This window comes from Diplotaxodon limnothrissa, linkage group LG15 (genome assembly GCF_057381915.1).
Source record: "Diplotaxodon limnothrissa isolate DT_005_m linkage group LG15, D_limnothrissa_male_GT1.1, whole genome shotgun sequence".
Classification (NCBI taxonomy): domain Eukaryota; kingdom Metazoa; phylum Chordata; class Actinopteri; order Cichliformes; family Cichlidae; genus Diplotaxodon; species Diplotaxodon limnothrissa.
Genome location: NC_140610.1, coordinates 40,579,047 through 40,599,127, shown reverse-complemented (window position 1 = coordinate 40,599,127; position 20,081 = coordinate 40,579,047). Strand labels below are relative to the sequence as shown.

Sequence of the window (20,081 nt, the reverse complement as noted above, 5' to 3'; positions counted from 1 at the left end):
GAAACCGAGGAACTTAAATACACAGGTTGAATGATGACAATGATTGGAAACAGGTGAGTACAGGGCTGAACATAATCTGACTAATGACACGGGAGACAAGCTGACACGGGAAAAGACAGGAAGTGAGAACATTAATGTGGCGAACCAAACTGAACATGAACAAACTGAAATCACTGGGTCAACGACCCAGGAACCCTGACAGCACATAACTAAACATTTCTGTATGTACAGCATATTAGAAGCTATTAAATACTTTGAGAAATTTGGCAGGTGTTTTTTTTTTATTTAAAAAAAATGAATGAATTGAATTGCATCAATTTGTATATTTGAACAAATATGTTTTAGCTTTGAGCTCTGCAGAAAGAGATGCAGTCAGAGTACCGAGGTCTTCAAACACTTTTTTAAGTGAATGAAGAATAATGAATTATATTTGTGCAAAAATCAGTGGTTTATGGAGGAGCAAGTAAAAAAAATGGATATATTCTTTCCAACTATGTAAATATTTTGTCCTTTAAACAATTTGCTAAACATGTTCCTTACATTGACACTAGGGGGCTCTTTAAGTTTCACAAAGATTGTCTATGGCACAGAAGGACATTACATTGGGTTCTACATTTTGCTAGAACCCCAGGTAATAAATGAAAGACAAAGAGGGATATTTAACTATTAAGCCTCGTGAACTTCCGGTTAAGAGGTTGTGTACACTGATGATGTTATTTTTTTCTTGGTTAAAAGAGGTGAGAATTTACTCTATTTCAAGGATCTCCACTCCCATGAGAATTACGAACTGACTCCAGAAAGGTGCCCTGTTTCCCCTTCCCTACAAATATATCTCTCAGTGTTTAAAATTATCTTGATAACGGTCAAGCCTTTGACTCCGTGACACCAAGAGGAGGGAAATGCTGCCTGCTGCTCGCTTTCTGTAGTCCACACGTGACAGGAAGCCAATGTCAACCTGACTCCTGTTGACCAGGCAGCTGCTTTAACCCATAGCACTGTTATTCAACTCTATCTAGCTCCAGAAGAACAATACGGTGCGTGGGTGGTAAGGGCACACGTAAACACCGTGAGCTGTGCTGGAGTTTCCGTGTGCCTTCAAATATGCAGGAGCAACAGTAATAAGGCGAAACGGCAGTACAACGAAGGTCAGAGTTTTCCTGCCTCACAAGAGAGAATCTTGTTTCTTGTTTGTTATTGGTTCAACTATGACCTCTGTAAGCTGTTTATTAGCAGCAATTGAACTTTATTTAAATACTACGCATTTACTCATGAAGCAAGTTTCAGCCTGCCGAATCATAAAATCATTCACTCTATAATAATAATAATTAAAAAGAGCTTGGATAGATTGTGCGAGAGCTTTAATGCTGTATGTAAAGTGTATGGACATAACAGACAAAACCATGACAGAAGGTGAGGATGAACGGCAACAAGGATAAATGCAGAAGCCAAGTGCAAGCACAAAAACCATACATACACTTTGTCCCACTTCTGGAATTTTTCCTTTAAAAAAGGGAAGAACATGCAGTAAAAATGTGCAGACCTCACACATTCTTCACGCCACACCTGCACATGCTTTTACAGAGCAAGCCGAGCTGCGGTGAAAAACAATGTGAGACCCCAATTCCACATTTTTTATTATTATCGTCATCAATTTTTACACATACAAGCATACCTGTAAGAATAATAAAAACCAAATATGAACATAAACCATCCACAATTTATGAACGTCATTGATATTATTTGCAGCCTCTTCATAATTATACTAATTATTACTATCATGGTAGCTAATTATTGGGGCTAAAAATAGCTTAGCCATGCTTAATGGTCTGTTTTTTCTTGTGTGCACTGATGTAGTCTGACTATGCATTATTCATTTATCTTGCCAGGGCCCTTTGTTCTGAATTTCACAATATATCCTCTGTAACTTTTTTCCCAGAACTGAGACCACAAAATCAAAACTTCCATTTAGGCCACTACACTTCACAGGCAGGAGAGAATTCAACTCCTTTTATGTGTTATTTTTATTGTTATGTCTAAGAAGCTGAAGTGAAAACAGTCATTTTGAATGGAAATGATGTCATAAGGAAATGTTAACATCTATTCATGGCTAAAGATGGGACTGTCAATAAGGCTTGCTCTAGTAGCAATTTACTCTAGATTGCAAACAGGTGTGTCGGAAGTGCTAGAGTCAGTCTTTTACATTATAAAGATGTAGGATGAAGCTACGAGCGACGGTTTATACCGTCTGAAACTCCACTCTCCTTAGCTTTGCATTGAAAGAAATTTGAACAGTAGACTTAAGATTCAACAAACAACAGCACAACTTGAAATATCATAATAATAATAATTAAAAATTTGACCTCATTTTTCTATATAGCACTGATTCACTAATTCACAGTAACCTCAGCATGCTTTATATTGTAAGCGAGGGACGCTACAATATTAGAAATAAATCCCAGCAATCACACGATCACGTGGCGACAGTGAGAAGGAAAAAAAAAATCATTTTTAATAGGAAAAACATCCAGGAGAACCAGGCTAAGGAACGTGGTAGCTACCAACCGTGGCCGGTTGGGTGCGATGTAAGTGTTTAGATAACTGCTAGCAGTTATCTAAACCAGTATCTAAACCAGTATCAAACCAGTATCTACCAGTATCATTTCTCTTCATAAAACTACTTATTGTTTCTTCTGTTTGCAAAAAGCTGCATAAAAAAGAGGGCTGAAGGCTGGAACAGATAGATGCTTAATCGGGAAATCAAAGCTAGCAAGAATACAGCCTTACAAGTGTTCGTAGTTCAACAGAGTCACTCTTTAGAGGTTTGCTCTCATTTAAGATCAAATCAAATACTCCATCAGTGAAATAAATATGGTCATATAGCACTACTCAGACATGGTTGCTACTGTGTTTTAAGTAGGGTTGCCAACTCCCTGAAAAATAAATAAGGGACACCTCGTGGCCAGGGCCGGGCAACCCAGTTGTCTTCACCCTTCCCAGTGTGGTAGCTCTTTTTTTTGTGTGTGAAATTATTTTTTTAACCATTTGACTTGAATTTGATTTAAGCAGATGCATATTCTTTGTGATATGACCATATGGGAAACAAATGATCATTTAGCCATTTATTTTTAGCTCAAAATGACAACATTAACACATAAAACAGGTCTCTTTCTTAAACAGAAGCCTGTCATGCTTAACTTTTGAGAATATAAGTAAATCTTTCTTTAAAAGAACTCTGCCCTGCTTAACTTAAAATTATATAAATTAATAGAAAACAATAGAACGAAAAATATTCTTGTAACAGTGCACATATAGTGCATTTAGTACAATTGGCTTCAGTTGAGGTATTATTTCAGCTTTTCTAATGCTAATCAGCTGCTCCTGTTTGTAAACCCGCTTGTTCCCATGATTACGCATCATAACTCATCATCATTATTAATCTATGTATTACTTTTATGTATTAGTGATCTATTTGTTGTAATCATCTATCCTTGCAGTTGTTTATTACACAAAATAAATTATATTATCACACTTCTGGCCACATAGCGCTGATATTCACTGCACATGCCCATATTAACCTTAACCAGAGGGTTTAAAAAATAAACCAGTGTTTACATACCATATCTGCTTCTGCCGTGGCCTGGTGGACAAAAAAATGGTAAAGGGTTCCCCGAGCTTTCACGCCCCTCATGTTCTTCATGTGCCCACCACTAGAAGCATGCCTATGGAAAAAGTGCGCCGGCACACAGTGCAGTGCGCTTTATAGGTGTTATCGTGCATGTTCCCAGCCCAGTGGTTTCCTTTTCCCATTCCTCCCTGTATTTATTCTTATTGTATTCTAATTTTTGCGTCATAACTTTTGCACTGTCCACTTCCTGCTGTGACAAAACAAATTTCCCACGTGTGGGACTAATAAAGGTTATCTTATCTTATCTTATCTTATCTTATCTTATCTTATCTTTCGCAGCCTTTTTTTCTTTCTCTGGGCGAACAAACATTGCTGCTCTAATGCTGGGCTTACACTGTGCGATTTTTGGCCCATTTTGAGACGATTTATGAGTCGTGCGACCGATTTGGTGATCGGCCCGATTTTGGCCTTCATCGTGCGTCGTGTAGTATACGTGGGGTAACGAGAAGCGATTAACACCTCGAGCAGCTCCCGATCATCAATCGCTCGTGAGCCGCTCACACTGCTCACGCGCAAACAGGTAAACGTCGGTGAAAAAGACGGAGCAGCACGGCTGTGCGGCGTGTGATCTGGACACAAGCGATGGAGGCACAACTTGTAGAACTTTGGAAAGCTCATCCGAGCCTTTTCGATGTGGCCTCACAAAATGATCACGACCACAACAACCGTGAAAACAGTTGGATTTACACTGCTGCTCAATCCATACCCATCCATGGTAGGGATGGGTATGGATACGATTTTCACGATTCCGATTCCATTTTCGATTCTGTTTAACGATTCGGTTCTTTATCGATTCTCTTATCGATTCTTTTTAAAAAAGGAGAACACTAAGGTCGATTAGCTTAGAACTTTGTTTTATATCTTCTCTTTGAACAAGATAGAAATTTAGGAGTAACATGGCCTTACAAAGAGATCCACAGCCTACGGCTCTTCAATGGAGTGTCACAGAGTCCCCAGGAAAAGAAATTGTAAATGTAAAATAATAAAATAAATATTCTTCTGTAGCAATAACAAAGTATAACATAAATTATTCTGTAACAATTGTAGCAAGAATATCCAGTAATGTCCCTGCCTACAATTAAACACATTCACTTACCAAAAATCGGGGGCATCTGTTGTGTGGCAAATAGATGCAAGCCTTTGACCACAAACTCGCGCTAACATAATATGCACTGTTAGTTGATTATTTACCTGCCGCATTAACGGGAGAGGACGCGCAAACGTTAGCGCTGCTGCTGGGTTGAGATTCACGAGTCGAGCGGAATTAAAAACACGACATTCATTTAAGGTCATCGTGTGTTTTGTGAGCAAATGCTTTTGCATATTTGTAGTGTTTCCTCCCTTAAATGAAATATCTACTTTGCAAGTATTGCAAGTTGCCCTGTTGTCATCGGTTCTCATAAAGTATAATCAAACTTCCTGCCAGGTACGTAGCAGGAATAACGCGGTGACGTTATTCGGGGCGACTGGAATCGATAAGGGAATCGTTTGCAAAAATGGCAAACAATTCCAAGGAATTGAAACAGTGGGAACCGGTTCTTGTTGAGAACCGGTTTTCAATACCTATCCCTGTTCCATGGTGTGCATAATCCTGCTACATGAATTAAGATTTAATGAGTTTGTAAGAGAGAGTTTCTAGTCTGCACAAGGATTGATTGAAACATCTAAGCAGACTAAAATAATTTAAGGTTTCTTTTTTTCTGGTCAACCAAATAGTTTCTGAAATTGTGGCGATTGGTCCACTTAAGAGGATATTCTTGATCCTCTTATCTACCCCTGACCAAAAGCTGCCCAAAATAAATGGAAAATTTGAACCAGAAGAAAACTTACTTTAGTGCTTGATGAGCCCAAACTCAATCTCAGTGCATCAAATAATTGTGCTGCAGCTGGTAACTCGAGGCATTGGTGACAGTCGTCAAAATAGCAACAGGTTATTTTTTTAATTCTTATCATGGTCATATTTTTCTAGGCTCTTTTTATTAAGTAGTGCCACCTATATGTGCCTTCAGTGTACGTTCTAGAGGGTTCTCCACACACAGCAGCTGGTAGCTCTGAACTCAAACAGAGGGCGTACTTTGTCTCTCCAACGCCATGTCCTGAAATATTCAAGAGCTCCAAGTTTATGAGACAGTTGCTGCCATCTGTGCCCCAGCGTTCAGTCCTCCCATCATGGCTGAACATACGGCCAGCATCAGAACAGATATCTATGAGAAGTATCAAAATAGATTCTTCACCCTTCTTCGTATTGCAAATCTCAGTATCCCCAATGGCACAAACAACACTCTTCATTTGCTCACACTTGCACACACACAGAAAGCCGTGCAAAATACCGCAACCGTAGAGTCAAAATTTCCATATCCATGAGAGAGGAAAGGAAAGGAGGAAACATTTACACAAGACTGCCTTGACACATTTGAAGAGCTCTTTTCTCTTAGATGTCTTTTTTACAATGTCATTGTGGAGCAACCAAGCTCCTGTGGGCTTACTGAGTTTCTTACTAAATGAGAGATTTCCTGAGACAAAAAAGCGGAGGAGGAAGGGTGCAATCAGTCCAGGTTTGTTCGAGGCAACATCACTTCCTTCCTTACCGTTAGGAGAGTGTCAGAGTGAGACATTCAGATGTGGTTTTCACCAAGCCCTTTCCCAGGACAGTAATGCAGAGCAATTCTAATGGTGTCATTCAAAGCAGCTGCTAAACGCCTTGCCTAAGCAATTCAAACCGCCTCCACAGACTGCAATACAGTCAACAAAGAACTTATCTTCCAAGTGAAACTATTCATCACTGAATGAGTTTGTGTGCTGAAAAAGTAGAGGGTATTTTGAAAAGACCTCAGACACCTGAATGGCCACTTTTCTTTTTGGAACCATTGTCACTGCATCACATTTTAATTCACCTGTTCTGGAGCAGCACTGCTAGTTCAATTCCACCTTAAAACAGCAATTCTGAGGGCCGATGTTCATGGGTGAGGTGAAAAGGCGCCACTGAAAATATCTGCATTTGAAATGAGCAACTCCAAGTGAAGACATTTTGTGTAGGTCAGTGGCCCACATGCACCAAATAACCTTCGGCCCCGCTCATTTCCCTCACGCAAGAAAGGGGTCACTGCTCCATGACAGTCAAAGAACCTGCGATACAATGTGTTGCTTAATCACTTCTCTCCAAAGACAAACTCGAAACGTAGCTTCATTCAATGACCTGTTTATGTTACCACTTTACACAATATGACAATTAGTCTGGCAGTGCTCATAGAAATCCAACGTGTATAACAAAGTGAACAATAGCCAACTGGAGCGTATTTCAACAACTCTATAAATGGAAAATGGTATCTGCGCTGTTTTAGAGGAAACGTGGAAAATCGGGCCTTTTTAAGTGAAAGTCCAAAAAGAAAGACTGTTAATAGAAATTGCAGTGGGACCACTGATAAGAACCAGTCAACACTGGCCAATCAACATTTCCTTTCACTGTGTTTTCTCAAGAGCAGGAGCCCCGATGCATTAAACACACCACCAAAGAGTCTGCATCTCAAGTTTAGTAACGTGTGTCTTGGAAAGGATAGCATGTGTAAGATGATACGTGGAAGACACAGCTCTGGAATGTCCGTGTGTGAATTTGTGTGCTAGCGCCTGCGGAAGGGAGGGGGTCGTCCTTCAATGAAGTTAGCTGGTGTTGTTTAGGCCTGTGTTTACGTAACCTACTGTATGTGGTCAAGTGAGAACAATGGCACGCAGGCCTCCAAAATGACAACCTAAGACAAAGTGTCAGCAACGCTACGAAAAAGCGACTCAATGCAACTAAAAGTCCTTTTATATTTAGTGAAAAATGGAGGCAAACGTGTCTGTGTGGCTGATGACTCGACCAAGCTGCGTGTTTTTCAAAGCAGATTAAAGAGCAGGACAGGAAGGGCCAGGTTTAAGGAAACAGGAAAACTGATGCAAGGAAATGAACGACGTCACCAGACAGCCCACTGCAGTCTACGATCAAGTAAAATCCAGACACAGCGCAAGTATGGATTCTTTGCTCAAGTCACCAATGAAACTTGTACTTTTGACAGGTACGTGAGCTAATTTATACTCGACGGGTACCAGATGTCTTACTGGGAGACTGTTTTAAATGTATGTCCCTCAGAGGGGTCCGCATTATCAAGTATTATTAGTTTGGAAAGGTGGTTTTGTTTAACATAAATTTTCTCTTCAACTTTATTTCTTTTGGGGGGGTTTAACCGGTTTTTGACAGGTACGTGTTGCTTTTCGGTTTAAGTTGAAGTTTGATGGATTGCATGACTGACTCTGCAACTTTTAGGAATTTGGAGGTTAACATGTTTTGTTTTTTATATAATCACACGTCTTCAGGAAGGTTTGGAATAATAATGTTGTGGTGTAATTAAAACATACACAGTGTGTCTCTTGTGTCTACGCAGCGTGGCTCTCGAGTCTGATGGGCCCATGCGTCCCCTCTGACATTTGTGTTTCTTGTCACACACTTGCAACATGTAAGACCTTGAATGGATCAAACAAGGCCTGCTACTGTAATCACGGATACACCGGAGACGGAACGACATTTTGCAATGGTGACTACACGCACGCATACACAAATCAACCTTTATATTAAAGAGCACACGCAGCGAGACTGTGGAAGCCTCGACTATTTTAGGAAGCCTTTGTTGCTGTGACTGCGTGTCGTAAACAACAGTATTAGGCCTACGTTTTGAAACAAGCGGGCTAATTGAACATTTTTAGAACATTACACTTGACGGAGCAGAGCATAGATGTGAGGCGTTAAAAATATAACTCTGGGTGGGTTAAAGCTTCTTATGACGGCTCTCGATGGCAAAAACGTTTGTGTCAAAACTTAATGAGGAACAAGGCACTGCTATGGTCATATTATCAGTATAAATCACTGTGACTTGTGCAGCTTTTCTCTTCTGGAACCATTTATCTCTGATTATCTCAAAATAGTCCACAGACATGAAGCAAATTAGCGACCTAAGGATGCTCGTGTGCAAGCAAACAAGATTTATTATTGTAATTCAGCTTAACTCTGGCCAGTTTAGAAAACGTAGGCAAAAGGAATGGCTGAAAAAAACTTAAGGTCTGTGTAAGTCATTTGAAGTTAGTTTTCTCGTGTTTGTTTGTGTATGATCGACTCGCTGTGCTGGCTTAAAACAGCTAAAGTTAGGGGGGAGGTTTTTTAGAGTTTTCTTGCCTAAAAAGTTGCCACAGAGTTATTCACCAAGGGAACAGTGTGAAGTGGAACATACGTCCAGATACAGCTTTATTAGAAGGATTTTAATGGCCTGCATCGCCTACAGTCGGCATTGTTAGTCCTGTTATGTTTCTGGGCTGTTTAGAATTCCTGGAACCCCTTTGGTTTCCTGGCCAAATCTGACCACAATCACCGCTTACATAGCCCAAGGGCCAAAAGTAAATGAAAATGTTAGAGGGGTTTTTTTTGTTGTTAAGGTTACACTGAAGCCAGAGACGTAAAATTAGGACAATATTAACTAGCAAGAGCATTTCAGACTGTGTCTGCTCATGCTTTATTAAATCTGCATTTTTACCAAAACTGTTTGGAAAATTCACATGAAACAAACAACAATTGTAGATTTCACACAAACAGGAAGAAAAGGGTCATCTTTAACTTTTAAGAAGTAAGTGATGATAGGAGGGTAAAATGGATCCATAAAAACAGGACATTCAAGTGAATCATGAAGTATGTGGGTGAAAAGTCTGTGAGGATGACAGATAAAGGATCACATGTGCTATGGGAGTATTTCCTCTCTGACTATGGTCACCTTTCTCGCTGAAGCAGAGGATTTCCCTTACCGGACAGATTGTGTGCCAAAGGTACAGAGGAGAGGAAGAGCAGAGTGTCCATCATACGTCGACAAGTAAAAACAACAGTGGAAAGTCTTAGCAGGTCCTTGTCAACAAGGGGCGGAAGGTGTGTTTGGAAGTAAAAAAAAAAGCTGGAACAGCATTTTCTATAATGAAGCAGCATCTTCAGCAGTGCTCGGTTAGCCTGGAAAGCAAAATATTTTAGGTAATTTGACTTCCATGAAATCAAACACAGGCAAACAACTGCAAATCAGTCACAAATGTGAACTATTTAAACTGCGTGCAAGTTACACCCAGCCAAGGCTTTAATCAAAAGAAGACTAACATCTCTGAGCTTCATCAGCTCATCCACACCACAGCCTTCAGGATCACGATCACATTTGGGCATTCCTGAAACAGCAATCATGGATCAAACTTCAGAGTGTACTTGTGTTAACATGCGCTCAAAGTAACTCAACAACAATGATACTAAAAAGGATCTGGGAAGATGTTATGTTGAGTTTTATGGTTTAATATATAAATTGATATGAAAAATGGGTTGCTTTTTTCTCTCCATCCAGTACAATTTCAACAAATTTAGGGGCAAATGCATAAGTTCAAGTTGGTTCTTGAAATTTCCAAAAATGCTGTCTTTGTAGTAATTTTTGTATTATTTTTGTGACATTTTGAGTCAAAAACTTAGAGAACACTTTGCATAGCATATGGTTAATCATGGAGGATTAAATTAAGATTTCATTTTCAAAAAGTAACTGAGTCTGAGTATTTCAGTGATTTTTAAATTAATGCTGCACATTCAAAGAAGAACTGATTTATTGTTGATTCATTTCTCATTAGAGTAAAATGCATTTCAGCCTCAACACAAACCTGGACAGGAAATGAATCTGCTGAGACAAGATGGAAATATGATATTGTAACAGTTTAAGAATAAAAAGTAGCCTTTTTCAAAATGCTGTAACTTTTAATTTGTAAAAAAACAAACAAAAAAACATGAATTTTAATGCAAAGCAAAAATGCAAACTACATCAAACTCCTTTCATCTTTGTTCTAGGTCATCTGTTAACCAGCTGGTTTACCCACTCCATGAGTAACAGAGTAACAAGCTGAATCTACTTTGCTTATTGAGGATGAAAGATTTTGAGCTCATTTTAGCGTTTGTATTTCCATTTCCTCACCACAGATGATGACGAGTGCCAGAACGTGACTAATATCTGTGGGGACAGGGGCCAGTGTACCAACACAGTGGGCAGCTACTACTGTAAATGTGTCTCTGGATACAAATCGACAGGACGGGACGAGTTCCTGCCCAACGATGGCACTGACTGCATCGGTAACGTCTGGTTGACCTGTTCAGGATTTAAATATACCAAACTTTGTTTTGATCAGTATCATAAAGAGTTATAAAGAGTTATAAAGTTTAACGAGGTCGTGAGAATGAGTTATCAATGTGTAACATGCGTGCAAGAACTGCTGGTCACATATTTGTATTTAAAAAAACCAACCAATTCTTATTTTGAGGTAGGAATGCTGCCTAGACAAACATCTGTAACTGCATTAACTTTGTCAGCGAGCAGCCAACGTAAGGGAACATCAAACTGCTTTGCTTTAATTGAAGCTGAACTCTTCATTTGCATCTTTCAGATATTGATGAGTGCGAGTCAGAACAGGTCTGTGGACCAAACTCAGACTGCCATAATACAAATGGATCTTTCAATTGCACCTGTCAGCGTGATTACATCCTGACTTCAGGCCCTAAGCACTTTCATCCAGAGAGCAAAGTTAGATGTAAAGGTCGGTATGAGGATGGAAGAGCACACACACACACACACACACACACACACACACACACACACACACACACACACACACACACACTGATCCTTACATTCAAGGACATACATCTTTTTTCATCTTTCTTTTTTTTTACTTGCTTTTACACATCTACACACAACCCAGACACATCCATTATTGTGTGTGTGTGTGTGTGTGTGCACTGTTCGCTCGATGCAATACATCGAGTGAACAGTGCAATACTGAATTGTTTGATGTTTTAAGTAAAGTTGATGATAAAGAGAGCTGCTGTTTTTTTCTAAATGAAAGGCAGACTGGCCAAGTCATGGTAGTGAATTAAAGATGCGCTTTTGCAAACTGTTTTCCAGAGCATCCCCAGAAATACTGCCATGACAACACCGGCTGCGTGACGCAGGTTGTCAACAGAACATTGGAATCTGTGAGTACTCCTTTCTCACAATTTTAACCAAACGGGGTAAAAAAGAAAGGATAAGATGATGCTGCCCTCTGTTGGCGAGAAGGAAGACAAACAGAGGGTGGAATAGGAAAACGGCTGAAATGACTCAAGATTGTATGATAACAAGGATATGCAACACCAGCCGCTATGATCCAAACACAACCTGCAGTTTCAATCAGCAGTTTCGGTTTGGAGTCCTGCCCCCTACTGGAGAGTAAAGTTATAGCAGGACCAGTTAATGGATGTCATGTAGCACATTTTGTGTTCCTTGTTACAGGAGAATGGGAGAGATTTAATTAGCGTGTGGTTAGGTGATGATTTATGTAAAACTGGCTCACTAACGTGATAATGAAGCTGAGTGTAATCCGTCGTTCATGAACTGATGTTTATAAAGAAAAGCAAAAAATAAAATAAAAATAATTCTGAAGGTCATATTTGGGGATTTACTGCATGCAGCTGTGATTAGTTTGAAGTTAAGAGGAGTACGTGAAAATTTTTTAGCATCTTTTCAAGTAGTAAAAACACTTGACACAATTGCCGCCTTTTGTAGAGAGTCTTCACGTGATTAGATATGTGCACACGTGTGAATAGGATGAATAGGATACGTCACGTTTTCATGTAAAGTTTGGTCGTTTCACAGCTGTGATCCAAAAAAACATAACAAGGACATCTATCAATCTAAACATTTCTCCGCCACCAGATGAGCAACCTCACGGAGCCCCAAAGTCTACTGAAAGAAATTGCCAAGCAGACGTCTGGTGAACTTACTTCAGTGGAAGTGATTGCATATGTTGAGGCCTTGAGTAGATCCGCATCAACACTGGGTGCCGCGGAGAAGGATTACGCTGTCAAACCATCTGCCATCAACTCAACTCTCTCAGTAATCTTTGTTTACCATTCTTGTTTCTCAGTCAACAGTTGGAAGTCTGCCTGAAGTGCAGCTATGCTTTGAACTGGTTTAAGAAAAAGTGGCACTGGTTGCAGCCCATTGCCTTCTTAACAGTTACGCCTTGGAGATACTATTACTTTCTGCTAATGTGTCATTTTTATTATTAGCACTTATTATTTTGTTGTTGTCCCAAAGCTGACAGCAAAATTACCCATTAACCAATAATTTTTTAAACACAGTGTAGCTGCTGCTTGTATTTAATGAAAGGCCAAAAACAGCCAAACTGATGTAAACATCCCATTCTAATCATACCTAATTGGAAGCATATTGCAGTGCAGACATAACATGCATTACATGCTATATTATTGTGCACATGTTATACTCGAAGCAAATCTTTTCAAACAGAAATTAGTAAATGCAGTAAACAACCTGGTGGAGAAGGATGAACTGGTGGCTTGGACCAGAATGAAAGAAGAACGTCGTGAGCATACCATCACCAAGCTGCTGCATGTTGTTGAAGAAAGCGCTCTGTCTTTGGCCAGCAATTACAAAACTCCAACAGAGCTTGAAATCAAAGCTACAGATATGGGTGAGGCTTTCAGTTAATTGTCACTGTGATGCATTTAATTCCTTTATTTGCTTTAAAACCAGACAGGGCGCTCCTACGTTTGCTTAGAAGTTTCACTGTTTAAAAAAAATCATCTGTAAACATAAATGAATGCCATGAATTAATTCACCCTAAAATTCAATGAGCGGTTCAAAAACACAGAAAAAAATTACTAAAGGTATCAAAATACACAAAAGGCAGTTATGAAAAAAATAATATGAATTTTAATACAGCATATGTATTAATTCGATATGGTAGTATAATAGTAGGTGTTGCCCGTTATTATTATTTTATTTGAATTTTCAGTCGGTCATCAAATTATTTAAATACTATTTATTTATAATTTTGAACCTCATGGCTTCATTTCACTGTTTTATTTTCGAGAAAGTGAAACTTCACCCTCGTGCAATGTTGAATATTTTTTGGGGGGTACGGGTTCTTTTTTATTTATTTATTTAATATCTGTCCTCCTTTTGTGTGCTTGTTGTTGCTTTGGATCTGTCTCCTTTTTTCTGTTTCAGCAGAGAGCTATTCTTCCAAGTCGTAATCTCTTTTTAGAGCCAAATAACATTTTAATCCACTTTAGCTTTTAGTTTCTTCTTTTCTGTGTCCCAAATAGCTTTCCTTACAGTGTGTTATGATTTGGTTTATTTTGATTGGTGTTTGAACAGCAGTGATAGTTACAGTGTGCCTGATAAGACTCAGTAACTATCACTGGGCTCAGCTCTCCAGTTTGGCGAGGCTTTGAAATGGAGAGGGTTATCCCTGACCTCTTTTTTTTTTTTTTATCCTCAACCGCAGAAGTGAAACTCTTCACCTTCGAGGCTCATCACACAAAAGCCAAACTGTCTGCTTCCATGGGAGGAGATCATATAAATCTAACACTGAAAGTGAGACCAGAAGAAGACCGAAATGGTAAAGTAGCTTAAAGCCTAAAAGGAAAATCAGATGCAATCTGTGCCAAAAAGAAAAGTTTGTATAATTTTTTTTTTTCCTCAGGAAGCGTGTCAGTGGTGTTTGTGCGATATGACAGCATCAGTGACATCCTGAAGCCGAGCAGCGACCCAGGTGTCACTGACTACTCGCGGTATGCAGGGACGGGGGAAATCACTGTCAACTCCCAAGTCATTGCAGCAGCCGTCAAACCTGCTGACGTTTACCAACTTGACCATGTCACCTTCACTCTGAGACACAGTGAGGTACAGACTGCACAGAGTGCTGAGGCAGGCTACATTGTTTGCTTTTTTACTTCTGCATTTGTAGAATGTAATGTCAAAACATATACTGTTTCAGAAAGTCGCTGCTCCTCTACACATGACTGCAGCTTTTCTTAAGGGAAGCGATTACTAGAGATTTTCATTCATTTTTATTCTCTATATAAATTCAGTCTAATCCTTTTGCTCAATTTGATCAGGGTAAATTAAGAGCAGCGATTCAAAATAGTTTATGTTACTCAAGGTTTTTCATTTCGAAGCGTCGTGTGATAAACAAGCTAAATACGGCGTTAAAAACAAACATTGCTGCTCACTTTTGTGCCACTTTAAACTTACAGCTAAACTTTCTATTCTGCAAACGAGTCATTTATCAACATTAGCTAATAGGATCTTGTTCAGTTCTCTCGTCAGTATCTCATCATATATATCCTTGTCAGACTGGGGCGTTGTGCTTTTGTTGTGAGAAATAGCTTCCTCAGTCCCAGATTGGGTCTGGCAGTAACCTGATAACTGCCAGAGTTTCCATTAAAGTCAAATTTGAACAAACTCACATGGGAGGAACAGTTAGCGCTTTGTGTAAAGTTTTTATGAAATTTTAAGATTTCGCACCGTGTATTTCGGCAATGACCTTTCATTTAAAGGGAATAGCTGAGGAAACGTGACGAGATTATGGAAAAATGTGGGTAATGAGATAAACAGCCCTAAAAATTAATGTACTGGTGTTTTCTTTTAGGATAATTAAAATGTATGAAAAAGTAAAATCATTATTTTTGTTGCTCCCTTGAGTATTAAGGCTAACAAAGGATGAGTTGATTTATTTTCGAGCCGTGAAAATTCTCTGTGAACTGCCTTCTTTGAAGAGCAACAATCAATAATTTGGGCCCCTTTTTTGTGCAGATACTTTTTACTACTGAAGCAGATTTTTTTTTCTCCTGTGATGCACGGGATGCTTTTTTCTTGCCTGCACCTTTTAAGTTTTTAAGTAAGGACTTTGAGAGTATAAAATACACAATTTTAAACGTTGATATACAAACATATTGTCCTGGTATTTTCTTTTAGGATCATTAAAACATATAAAAAAAAGTAAAATCATTATATCAATATATTATATCATTGTAAAATATATATATTTGATACATAATCATTTAGAATAGGCCCAGTGAGCCCAGCAAAAAAGCTCATGTGCCAGTGATTAATGATCTTCCCATTACATTTATTTTCTGTGCTCTTGCATGTCAATGGCAATATTAACGTGAAAACTTGGAAAAAGCAAAGCTCATAAATAGTGTTAGAATCAATAACAGAACAACAGACCTTCGATGGGCTGTGATGATTTCTCACAGCTGTTTTGATGAGACCAGCTCTGGGATCAGTTTAAGCCCCTATTGATTTGTTATCCCAAAGCAGCGAGCTGCAAAAACTAATAATAACTCCACAGTTAACAGTCTTTGTTCCTCTCCATCCCCTGAAGCCCATAGACACTAAAGCTGATGTGACGAAGTGCGCCTTCTGGGAGTACGAGGCGGATAGCCTGCAGGGCCGGTGGGCCACTCACGGCTGCAAGACAGTCCACGTCAACAGCAATGCGACCACTTGCTCCTGCAATCACCTCACACACTTTGCTATCCTCATGTCCTCTGGGCGAGCCAACGTGAGTGAGCATACACTAAATTACAACAGTGAAATATGGAGCAAGATCAAGGAGTTTTTTAACAGCTTTTTTCACCAATGTTTCCACGGTTACTGAGGGAGAAATTTCATTTCATGCAAAATAAACACTATGTTGTCTTGTTTTTAAGTCATATATTATTTGCTTGGTGGACAATTAGTCGCCTGTTAGCTGAGAAATTTAAATATGTGGATTTATCTGTGAAGATGATGGAAATTTCTACTAAATATTTTGAAAGCGCTGCTTTGTTTACAGTAGAAAGATAAAAAATCAACTAAAGCCAAATGCAGAGGAAGTCTGAACAGGTCCTAGAGGCAAGGTGACTCAGTGCACATGTTTGGCATCTATAAGAGTTATCCACCCACTACTTTTTGAAACCTTCTCTCACTTTATTGTTGGTTTCAATTCCAATTTAAATTGTTTGGTGAATTTCACACCAACAACGAGGAAGTTACTTTTTTTTAAACTGACAACAAACCACTTGCCTATAATATTTGGACCAGTATCGCCCCAGAACGTCTCCAAGCACAACATGCTGCTGTAACCCCAGCCTGTGCCTATGTTATGCCAAATGATTCCAAGCAGAAAAGACAACAACTCGGCGCTCCATGAAACTGTGAATGAAACGCCTCCCTTTCCATTCGCTTCTCAGCTGGTGGCCCACTATACCATCCTGACCCGGATCACCCAGCTGGGAATGATCATCTCGCTCATCTGTTTGTTCATGTGCATCTTCACCTTCTGGTTCTTCAGTGAAATTCAGAGCACCAGAACCACCATCCACAAGAACCTGTGCTGTAGCCTCTTCATGGCCGAATTCATCTTCCTGGTAGGAATCAACATGTACACGCATAAGGTGAGGATGCCCTTGACATAGTGAAACGTGAAATATCATGAAATATTGTCCGTTTGTCAGCTTTAAATCTGGTGTAAATCTGTTCTTATTCGACTTGCAGATAATTTACTTTATGAAAATGAAAATAGAAAGTAACAGTACATCTCAACATACACATTGAATAAAGATTGCAAAATACACTTAGAGTATATGAATACTGTACCACTTTTTTAACACAGTTTTATTTAAACTAAAATTGTAAAATCTCTGTCTTTCTCTCTCCCGTCTGTTTCTTGGCAGCTTTTCTGCTCTGTGATTGCAGGGCTGTTGCACTACTTCTTCCTTGCGGCCTTTGCCTGGATGTGCATCGAGGGCATCCATCTGTACTTAATAGTGGTTGGCGTCATCTACAACAAAGGCTTTCTGCACCGTAACTTTTATATTTTCGGCTATGGAAGCCCAGCGGTAGTGGTGGCCATTTCCGCAACACTAGGCTCCAAGTATTATGGCACAGATAAAGTGTAAGCTGACAATATTTGCAGCTTTTTTATATATATGTATGTGTGGATAGACAAAGGGTCGTAAAATGACTTCTTCATTTTTCAAACTCATTCAGGAAGCAAGATAAACAAGTTACATTAATTATAAGTACAAGGGGACATAGATTAAATTTGGCCTGGAGGGACATGAAGGAAGTTGAAGATGGTTGTGCCGTGGGGCAGAAAATAAATTCTGAAATGTTTTGGGTACCACAGAGAGCTTGATAAAAAAACCCTAAAATAGTAGCCCTGTTGTTTATTAGTGTAAAATGCTATTACAAAAGACAAGAGATAAGTTATGCAAAAGACGCGTTGATTGCTTTTTTTAGGGGGTTTTAGGGGTTTTATCCTAAGATAAGAAAGCTTATGTACAGTATTATTATACTTAACATCAGGGAATTTTACACTAAGGTGGAAATCATAATTTGCTAAAATATGAATCAAATGTATTAAAATGTTATTAAATATTATTCCATCATAGGTGTTGGCTCAGCACAGAAAACCACTTCATATGGAGCTTCATCGGACCTGCATGTTTGATCATCCTGGTAAAATCATACATCATGACTCATGAATGTGTTCAAATAAGCAAGTAAAGTAATTTTTTTTAATAACAGATATTCATTTGATTGTTTTTTTTCCACTAAAGGTTAATCTCTTGGCTTTTGGAGTAATCATCTATAAGGTATACCGGCATACTGCTGTGAAAAAGCCTGAAATCAGCCACTATGAAAACATCAGGTAGGATTATCTTTACTCCCGTTGAGTAAGTTGGAAAACAGAAGGGGAAAAAAAAGAAAGTCAAGTTGTAGGTTCCTTATCTGGTGGATTATTAGGGTATCATGTGGTGCCTCTGCAGAATTAAATTACAGCTGAGTTCTTTGTTGATTGAGAAAGGAGCTTAGCCATGTGCAGGGTGTTTAAATCGGTGCTATCTCCCTCTCAGGTCCTGTGCCCGTGGTGCCTTGGCTCTGCTGTTTGTGCTCGGTGCCACCTGGACGTTTGGAGTCTTGCACATTCTCAATGAGACAACCCTCACTGCCTATTTGTTCACCATCACCAACGCCTTCCAAGGGATGTTCATTTTCATCTTCCTCTGTGTGCTGTCCAGAAAGGTAACATCAGCTTTTTGGGTTTTTTGCTTTTTGCTTTTTTGAATCAAATAGAACAAATAGACCCCAACAAAACACATTTTATATAGTCAACTGAGAATATTAAGGTGAAGATATTAAGGCTATATGAAAAAAGAAACCTGTGTGTGAGCAAATGTGCATTTTGGATTAGGATTTAAGCATCCGAATATGCTCAGTTTGTTTGGGTTTGCCATGTTTTCTCTCTCCCCAGGTGGTCAGATTGATGCATAAATCTTTCCCTATCAAACATTTAATGAACTGACTGAAACTTTTCCTGTTAGTGTTTTGACAGGTCACAAACTAGTATACTTGTGAAATATATAAATTAGAGTTAAAAGTACAAAATATCCAAGTGAAGGTTTATAAATGTATGAAAACCCTGTAAATATGTTAACAACACTGGCACAGCTCACCACTGTATGGATTAAACATACATTGTATTATATCTAAAGCATATTTCTGTTGTGTGTGTGTGTCTTTTCAGATTCAAGACGAATACTACAGGCTTTTCAAAAATGTCCCCTGTTGTTTTGAATGCCTAAGATGAATTAATGCAGCCAAAGTCAGACCATCTGCACTTGTATAATAATAGTCTATAGTACAGCTTTTTAATATCCTGTGACTCGTGCTTCCACTTTTGGGAAAAATGGTGTGGGAGGATTTTAGTACAGATGTCTAATAAATTAGAACATGTAGCAGTGGTAGTTTCAAATGTCTTGTTTGCTTTTTAACAGACTGGAATCATAATTATGCAGCACACTTTTTGTTTGATTGTTTGTTTTGTTCCATAAAGTACATAAAAAGCCAAACAATTGCATTGCCTTTTACACAAAAGCAATTCTTGTGAGAGTAACAATAGAATAAAAATAGTTTGCATATGTTCAGTTTAATTGAGTACCTTTACCTTAGTGCCTTTATAAGCATTACACTCCAAATAATCAATGCCGTGTCCGTCTTTGTTCTCATCTTTTGTTTGAAATTGATTGTAAATTATTAAAATAAATGTGTCAAAGCAAAACTTCTCTGTTGCCCATTTCTTTTAAACCGAAATGCAAAATAATCATTGGGCTTGGTTAATGCATTCATCAGCCTTCTTTGCTAAATAAACACACTGGTAAGTGGACAGGAAGTCCAACATGAATGGCTGTGTGTCCTGTCCATGCGCCACAGTAACAATTGGATAGGCCAATGGCCCCATCTAGTGGAGATTATCAGGCACACTCGTTCTTCCATAAACTCAGAGTATTTTTGCATTATTTATCTGCATGTTAAGAAAAAAAAATGTTGCAATGAATTAATATGTGTTATCTCCTCAGCACACAGCATTCCTTAACTATCTGTCCCCTAGGCTGTGGGATCTTTTAATGAGGTTAAGAAACGTCAGCCTGGGGTCTAGCAATTAAACACATTTACCAAAAATTTCATTATTG

General features: G+C 38.9%; 1 protein-coding gene across 2 annotated transcripts; it reads left to right on the top strand.

The window, feature by feature from the left end:
* The first annotated feature begins 7,625 nt into the window (after positions 1-7,625).
* Positions 7,626-19,493, top strand: adgrl4 (adhesion G protein-coupled receptor L4). Of its 2 annotated transcripts, XM_085373074.1 has the most exons (16): positions 7,626-7,737; positions 8,104-8,253; positions 10,698-10,847; positions 11,159-11,308; positions 11,677-11,747; positions 12,466-12,645; positions 13,060-13,243; positions 14,063-14,176; positions 14,261-14,460; positions 15,947-16,126; positions 16,797-17,000; positions 17,280-17,500; positions 18,000-18,066; positions 18,168-18,259; positions 18,465-18,633; positions 19,136-19,493. In XM_085373074.1, exons 1-16 carry the CDS (start codon positions 7,626-7,628, stop codon positions 19,196-19,198), a joined length of 2,307 nt encoding a protein of 768 aa, XP_085229200.1. In that variant the 3' UTR covers positions 19,199-19,493. The 2 variants fall into 2 exon arrangements, with proteins under 2 accessions (XP_085229200.1, XP_085229201.1); XM_085373075.1 differs by lacking the exon at positions 8,104-8,253 and having other exon boundaries at positions 7,674-7,737.
* The last annotated feature ends 588 nt before the right edge of the window (positions 19,494-20,081 follow it).

Coding starts and splice junctions, on each gene's coding strand:
- adgrl4 (XM_085373074.1), top strand. CDS start 7,626: ATGAACGACGTCACCAGACAGCCCACTGCAGTCTACGATCAAGTAAAA. Junction 18,067..18,167: donor CTGCATGTTTGATCATCCTG/GTAAAATCATAC, acceptor TTTCCACTAAAG/GTTAATCTCTTGGCTTTTGG. Junction 18,634..19,135: donor TCTGTGTGCTGTCCAGAAAG/GTAACATCAGCT, acceptor GTGTCTTTTCAG/ATTCAAGACGAATACTACAG.